This window comes from Etheostoma spectabile, chromosome 6 (genome assembly GCF_008692095.1).
Source record: "Etheostoma spectabile isolate EspeVRDwgs_2016 chromosome 6, UIUC_Espe_1.0, whole genome shotgun sequence".
NCBI classification, from domain to species: Eukaryota; Metazoa; Chordata; class Actinopteri; order Perciformes; family Percidae; genus Etheostoma; species Etheostoma spectabile.
The window spans coordinates 21,551,237-21,559,597 of NC_045738.1; the positions used below are offsets into that span (position 1 = coordinate 21,551,237).

Below are 8,361 nucleotides of genomic sequence, written 5' to 3' on the forward strand. Positions count from 1 at the left end.
ACACACACACACACACACACACACACACACACACACACACACACACACAGACAAATATGTTGCCAATATGGGGCCAAAAACCTGCTCTCTGTTAGGGTCTGTATCTAAATGAGGTGTAATTATGGTCCAACCTGACATGTAGGAATTGGAGCAGTGTCTTAGCTGCTGCCAAACTGGCTTCCTGTTTCACTGAAATGTGCCTGGATTCCCCTAGATCATGTCTTCATGTTGGCTCAGGGAGATCAGAATGTGGTGTAAGAGAAGCTTAAGTAGGTGTCTCATCCATTACAGAAGACTAAAATGAGACTCTGTCCTTTGTAGTAGAATGAGCTGGTTGCTGATGACATAATATAACACTGGACAGAAAGAACTAAATTGTACAGTGAATTTTGAGGACAGAGCAAGGACGGAAACAGAAGACCCGGGAAAGACGCAGTAGCAGGTGAAGGTCTGCCTCAGTCATGAGCTTAGATTCTGAGTGTCAATATATCATGAGATGTGTACAAAAGGTTAAAGTATTGTGGGTCATGTAGACTTTTGACTTTAGAACTAACTTGCCTTTGCGTAGTTTCTGTCTCCCCCATAAAGATATTCTAAGTAATGAAAACTGTTGTTGCATCCACATGATACAAGCCTAGCGGGATCGTGCATCACCCCCACCACTCCTCCATCCAGTCGCTTGTAGTAAAGGAAAAAAACATGGATTCTTCAGAAAAGATAATTATCTACCTCGATTTTCTGCGTGCAAAAGTTGCCTAATGACACCATTTTCTAAACATAGCAATAGTGAGAAATACAGAGAGAGTTTTGTGAAGCTGATAGTCTTAATTAGGTTTGTATCAACTCACATGGGAATGGCTTGAATTTAACGGACATTCATTAATTTATAAAATGTATGCACTAAAGCTTTAAGGGTGTAAATATTGGTCAGTACTATGTTCTAGATGGTAGTTTTTTTTTACCTGGCCTGGAAGATTAGGTGGTGGGTAAGGTCAGCCTCAGTGTTTAACAGGGGCTCCTGGTGGCCCTGGCCATGTATGAGCTGGCTCTCTTTCAGTCCTAGACTCCTTTTCTCTATGTGGACGATTACTGGATCCGGCAAGTGGCTCCTCATGACAAACAGTGGACTGAAAACCACCTGAAACCGAGGATTCATACAGAACAATCATCAGTGAGACATACTGCACAAACAAACTGACTCAATGTGATGATGATCTTATGTATATAATTCAGCTGCTATGAATCCTTAGGTCTGTTTTCTCATTTTGGAAAAATTAATTGAATTCCAGCCATAGAAGATTCAATGGGTTGAATATGCGGTAGGAAATGATGTGACACCAGTACAGATCAGTTAAAAACAAACAAACCAGGCAGGCCTGTGAACATATGTCGAATTATACCAACAAAGTGTTGCTTTACCACCCATCTACTGTCTGTTTTATGCAAATGTGTATGTAATGTTTTATGTTCCGTAGTAATCAATAACGTTTTGTCCTAACCAGCTGGCAAAAGCTGGAAACCTATACAAACATATAGTAACAGCAGATAGAGTATCAGTAAAAACATCAACTTCGTGTCACAATATGGAAATGAACACGGTGCATGTGAGTGCGTGCACGGGTATACTCACCACTCTCTGCTGCATGTGAGAGCCAGTTTCAATTGTGATAAGTGTACACCAAACATAGAGCAAAGAACCACTGGAGCAAGGCACCTGAAATGAGACACACTGGCTGTTATTGATTCATCACTTATAAATCCCTTCTGTCCAATTGAAAACAGTTTGGTCATACTGTGTGTATAACAGGTGGCATTTTCAGTCGATTATCTTGACATTATTGCAAAGGGTTAATAGAAAAAGATTGATCAAGGACAACTTGATTGTGTTTCTTTGTGGTGGCAATGTAAAAAAATGGATATCTGATTACTTTAATGCTCATTGGCAGAATGTTTATTGCCTTCATCAGTAACGCATTATCATGTTTTGTACTAAAAAAGTTCTCTCTTGGCTTCTTCCAGCAGTTAAAAGTTAAATCTCCCTAAAGCCCTGCAACACAATATCATGGCTGAGGAAAATGACACTGTTAGTGCCAGATAATGGGTCATTACAGGCAGTTAAATCTTAGTAAGATTTAAAAGGCTGAGAATGTGCCCACCGAAGGCTGAGCGCTCTTTATATGTCACTGGTGTTTGTCCCATTTACTCCTCACTCCTCATTAAAGTATCGGGATGCCAAGGCACATTACAAGTGGTCTAGTTTACGACAGAGTGGGGACTTGATGTACTGGTGGAGACAGCAGAGTGGAGCACAGAGACAGAGTGAACATTCAGTTTTAATATTGTGGGCCTTGCAAAACAGCCTTGTTGGGATGAGGGAGTGAAACTTTGGAAAACAGATACTCTTTAGGCATGATCCACCAAAAACACTCTGGGATAAGGTCAAGACGACCTCCTGTACTTTGTCAAAAGTGAAGGACAGGGGCAGAAAAATGCTAAAAAGGTTCGGGAGGAGTAAGGTGAGATATGATGAAGAGGAGTTACTTGAGATGGATTTCTGATACAGATAATCCGGAGAAAGATGAGAAAAGAGACAGCCATAGTCAGGGGAGAGAGTTAGAGAGTGGAACAGGTGGACAAGCTGAATGCCAGAGGATGAAGTAAATAAAATAGAGGAGTTAACAACTACAAGATAGATGAGTGAGCCAGTGTGTGGGCGAGCGAGTAAAAGTAAGGGAGGAAACAAGAGAGTGAAATAGCAGGAGACAGACAAAGATAGAGAGATCTAAGGACCTAGCTACTAGTCCAGGCAGCTCTCTCATTTGGAGCCAACCCTCCATATGTGTAATGAATGGCTGATCTGAAGAAAAGAGATAACAACGGAGGTTGGAGTGGAGTCAGAGATGTTCAATCCCACACACAGAAGCTGAAGCTGTAGAAACAAGCTAACTGTTAACAACATGGGGCTTATAAAAGAAGAAAACAACGAGAGAGGGACAGTAAAAGACAGAACAAGAGCAAGAAAAGCAGGGGAGGAGTGATTGTCTGGCACTAATCCAGCGGTGTGAAAGTGCCTTCAAAGCCTCTCCATGTGCCCACGTATCAGCTAGGGTTTCCTGGCTATGGTTAGTGTTGTTATGAGAGAGAATAAACTGTATTTTCTGCCTCTCAACATGGTTGAATTATGGTTCGAGGGCCTTTGTAAGCCTATCTGAGGGGAAGATCTCAATCTTTCCTCTAATTGTGATTAGCAGCGTGGAAATTCTGCCACTGTGGCCACCCAGGAGAAGAGCATCCGACCATAGTTGGTGGTCCAGTCACCAGCTCCAAACTTGTGTGTGGCTGGAGAGCCAGTGGGAAGTAGTGGTGTGTGCAATGTGTGCGTCTATCTGTGTTTGTATATGATATATCAAACATGTCTTTTTAAAAATGACATTTGAAATAACTAGTCTGCATCAACAGTACACGTACGTTTCCAGTATAAAGCCTGATATCCACAATCAGAAGCCTCTTCAATGGCTTTGCCCCTCCGCTTCCGCGCTCTGTGTATTGCCGTTCTCAAAATCCCTTTGTAATGCAATACAACCACAACAACCTTTAAGCTAGCAAGATGAAAATGGCAGGTTTAAAAGATTTTTTGGGGATCGTGCAATAAAATTGTGCTTGGGTCATTTGGTAAATGATTGTACATATTTAAAAGGAATATGTTAACTGCAATTTCTTTCTAACTGGGTCATTTTGGGGCCAATGGTGGGGATTGCTGTGGACAAACTACACACGGTGATACATTGGTAGGAGGAAATCACGTTTAACCATGTATCCAGTTCAATAGCTCACGTTACGTTACTGTATTGTGTGACCAGTTAACTTCATTTAATATTGTATGTTGCATTTTCTTTTGCGGGGTTCAAATGTCTCACCAAAACAAGTTCCTTTCTGGCTATTGCAGGGGCACCGTCGCTACAACAGGAGCTTAGAGCCGCCCAACTGTGATTGGTTTAAAGTTAGTTTTTTCTCCTGTCCCAGAGTGTACGTATGTGTGGTGTAGCCAGACTTTACTCCACTGCGCTGTGGAGATAGGTCTGGCAATGCAAGACTAAAAATAACTAATGTAGCCTATACAGTAAAGAGCATCCAGATAGGTCTTTGGAAAATAGAAAATCAGTTCCACTGACCAACTTATGGCTTTATTTCAAAATAGGTCATGTACAGTATTGTCGCTGAAGGCTGAAGTTACCGTACCTGTATAACAGAGCTGCTGTTGCCTTTTTCCATCCTCTCTAGTTGAACATCCTGGGACCAGTCTTCATCTCCTCTGGCCCTCACACACAGCTCTGTCATCTCCGCGTCCTCCAACACATATGACGGCAACTTGGCCCCTGCCTCCAGGCAGTCACAGTGTTCCCTGACCACCGTCTGACTGTCAGGCCCCACGTAGTGTTGGACCACCCGCAGCTCAATGTCCTGAGTCAGGTAGCTGCACATAACCTGCCGCCCACAGATTATTACCTGGAGAGAAGGTTACAAGGGAGAATTGCCAAAATGAACATAAAATAATTAATGTCATGTACTCTAAGAGACAATAGACACTAACCCTTGAATGAATGAAATATGTATTGTTGCTTGTGAGCTTATGTCCTCAAAAGAAGGAGCTTTTACATTTACTGTTAATTGAGAATGACCCTACAGAAAGATGTGTTACACTCAAAACTTTAACCACACACAAATCACTGTTTGACACTTTCAGCTCTAGATCTAAAGCATTTTTTTTCACTGTAAGGATCACCCAATAGCACTGCTACAGTATGTGAATGAGTTAGAGAAAAAGAAGGAACTTTAAACGACAAAATCCAGAAACCTGCCCTCTAAGTCATAAAAATACTGCTATACAGGTATAGTGTTGGTCAGAAATACTAAATGAGGACAGTGTTTCAGACACTGTTTAAAAAGCAATTTGGCTGAAGCATACTGATGCCTTCCTGACACTACGTGATTTCTATTATGGAAAAAATTAGTGAGAACCTCAGTGAAAAAAGTGAAGAAATAGGGATGCATTACATATTTTTTTAGCCATGAAGGGGAAAGTCATCACCTGTCAAATCTTCCTCACTGAAGGTTCTGGTGCTCGGAATTGCATCCCACCCTAAAGCATGATGGGTCAGTAAAATTCAACTTTCACTGTTATTAAAAGTGATTCCAAGGGCCTGTCTTTAGCTGCACTGTTGCTGTATCGGTTTTTATCAAAGGGTTGCTCTGTCTAGCATGATTGCGTCCTCCTTGCCTGATCATTTTCCAAGGTTACAGTCTATTACTCCAAATACAGTATGGACACACAAGTGCACACTCTTTTCCTTTAGTCTTACGTCGTATACCATTAGGGTTGGGTATCGTTTTTTTTTTCCTGATACGGTGCTAAAACGGTGCCGTGCCTGAACCCACACCCAACAGGGGAATAGGGTATTTTACAGTTACTTTAAATGCACTATGAGGCTTACTAGTTTCAAGTGAATGCACCGTCTGTGTTGTTTTCCAACAAAGGCAGATGCACACTGCTTAATGTCCCTGTCACTACCGATGGAAGTCAAGTGCAGATTTGAGTCATGCATGCTCAGATTGAAATGGTTTACGGAATAACTTGTCACACTGAAATTTGTAAAATCCATTAATAATAAACTTTTCTCATTACAAACAATAACAAAAGATGGGAATCATTTCAAAAACGTTTTAGCTATCTATGATTGCTTGATTGCTAACGTTAGCTCAAAAAGCCATTCAACTGAGAGCCTTTGTTGTGTTTGATTGCTAGCTTGTAGCCAGCAGTGAACGAACTTTAACATTAAGTGAGTCCATTTTTACTGTATTGACATTACAGAAGTATCCCATTAGCATCTTGTAGGCTACTTGTCGCAAAGTGATGCTGCGTTCTATTATTTATCCAAGTCAGAGTTTTGACTAGAAAGTCAGACGTTGCCTAGTAACATGCCCCCCTTTCTCTGATTTCCGAGGTCGGAACTCGGACTTGTGTACACTGAGTAAAATGTCCGCTATCCGAGATCCGAGTCGGATCGTTGAGGATAATAGAATGCAGCAGGAGGCATGCGCAACTCACATCTTCACTCGTCGCAAATCTGCACTCAACTTAAATCGGGGAGTGACAGTCCCGCTCTTGAAATCCTCTCCATTGAAATACAGACACCCTTTACGCGTTTGTCTGTCAGCATTTTAACCGTGTTTAATCCAGCTGCTAGATAATGGTTGGTTAACGTTACCTGCTGTCAAGTAAAGTGTTAACTAGTGTCACGTGCAGCGATGCTTCTGTTGCCTCTAACATCTGTTTCAGAGCACCAGAGAGCAACGCAAAAAGCATTTAATTGGCACCAAAATGAGGCACCAAAATCTGCATTGCTATTGGGTCTGGTAGATACCGATTGTATAGGCACCGGTGCCGTATTAGCACTCACACAGGTGGGATTCAACTTCCTCTGTAGTGGAAGCTGCTGTCCCACTCTGAGACTTTGTGTTGTAAATTCGATGTGACCAACACTCTATACCCTACCCTATCATTGGATCCAATGGGAACAAGATGTAAACAATGTCTGGGACGACGGAGGAAGGAATGCGAGAGGCCGAGTCTGTTTTGTCTGGAGGACAAGAGGGAGACATGTGCGACACTTGACACTGTTTACATAACAAAGTGTCACCGCTATAATGTGACAACTTCTCTACATTTTTAAGACTACAACGCCTCGGAAAAATCCAAACATGATTCACCACTGTCCTGGTGTAAAAACGGGAACACAGCTGGTTTATGATTTGGTTCATGATTTCCTGTGATCTTCTTTGTGGATTGATGGGGCACATTGTGTTTTTGGATGGCTTGATGCTCATAAACTTGTCTTCTAGTGCTATGAAATAGATTATGAAAAAGTGTCAAAAACACAACATGGTCTGTTGTTAGCCAAGCAACTACTAAATCATAACATATAAATGGTAAAAAAAACTGGAGATTAAAAATCATCCCAAAAGCTGCTCTGGGAAAAAAGGCCAGGCATAATGCAACAAACAAGTTCCTACTTTCTTTGTAATTCTGAACCACAATACCTTTTCCAGGTTAGCAGGAAGATAAAATCCTGGTTGTGTAACACTCACCATTGTCTCCTCTTTAATTGCTTAATATACAGCTGTGTTCAGAATATTAGCAGTGTGTTTAAAAGTGAATAATACTCAAAATCCTTAGAATAGCTTTTAATTCCATAATATCACTGCACTGGGAACACTGCACATTTAATTCCAAATCAAAACATCACCAAAATTGATGACGTTTTTTTGTTACATGTTTACAGAAAGTGAAGAAAAAGGAATATTAGATGTATCAAGCTTTTGCTTTACTTTGAATAACTGCACTAATATGTTTAATTGCATAACCAACCTGTGGAACCAGGTTCCAGTTGGGGTTTGGGAGGCAGACACCGTCTCCATATTTAAGAGTAGGCTTAAGACTTTCCTCTTTGATAAAGCTTATTGTTATGGCATAGAATTGAATATGTTAGGGAGTGAGGAGTCGCAGCGTCCGCCTAACCGGCCCACCTGCTTCTCACTAGTTGTCTGATTTATCTATCATATAATCAACATTAATAAAACTAAAGGGAGACTTGGCATACAGCCCGATCCGGTTGGGGAGAGTTCTAGCTGACCCGGCCCCTCTCTTTACCCTGTCTCTCTTGGTTATGCTTTGATTAAGTTATAGTTAGGCATAGGATTGAATATTGTTAGGGAGTGAGGAGTCGCAGCGTCCGCCTAACCCGGCCCACCTGCTTCTCACATAGTTGTCTGATTTATCTATCATATAATCAAACATATAATAAACTAAAGGGAGACTTGGCATACAGCCCGATCCCGGTTTGGTGAGTTCTAGCCTGACCAGGCCCCTCTCTTTACCCTGTCTCTCTTGGTTATGCTTTGATTAAGCTTATAGTTAGGGCATAGAATTGAATATTGTTAGGGAGTGAGGAGTCGCAGCGTCCGCCTAACCCGGCCCACCTGCTTCTCGTCATAGTTGACAGATTTATCTATCATATAATCAAGCATATAATAAAACTAAAGGGAGACTTGGCATACAGCCCGATCCGGTTGGGGAGAGTTCTAGCCCGACCAGGCTCCTCTCTCTACCCTGTCTCTCTTGGTTTTGCTGTAATAGTTTTAGACAGCTGGGGACTTCCTTTGACACACTGAGCTCCTCTCTCCTCTATCTTCCTATCTTTTCATTTATGTGCATCCATGTCCCAGAAATGAGTGTTACTAACCGAGCTCTGGTGAGTCATTCCACGGAGTCCTTATGTTCTTTTTTCCCCAGCATGTTCCCTC

General features: G+C 41.7%; 1 protein-coding gene across 4 annotated transcripts in view; it reads right to left on the reverse strand.

The window, feature by feature from the left end:
• vps13b (vacuolar protein sorting 13 homolog B) overlaps nucleotides 1-8,361 on the reverse strand; it is a 354,534-nt gene that overhangs the window by 35,183 nt on the left and 310,990 nt on the right. For all 4 annotated transcript variants that reach the window (XR_004332501.1, XR_004332502.1, XM_032519244.1 and 1 more), the window contains exons 48-50: nucleotides 4,240-4,506; nucleotides 1,631-1,714; nucleotides 963-1,138 (exon numbers count right to left, since the gene is read on the reverse strand). Coding sequence is in view for 2 of the 4 variants with exons in the window: in XM_032519244.1 (XP_032375135.1) it covers nucleotides 963-1,138; nucleotides 1,631-1,714; nucleotides 4,240-4,506 (527 nt within the window). In the remaining 2 variants the exon portion in view is untranslated. The remainder of the gene's footprint in view (nucleotides 1-962; nucleotides 1,139-1,630; nucleotides 1,715-4,239; nucleotides 4,507-8,361) is intronic.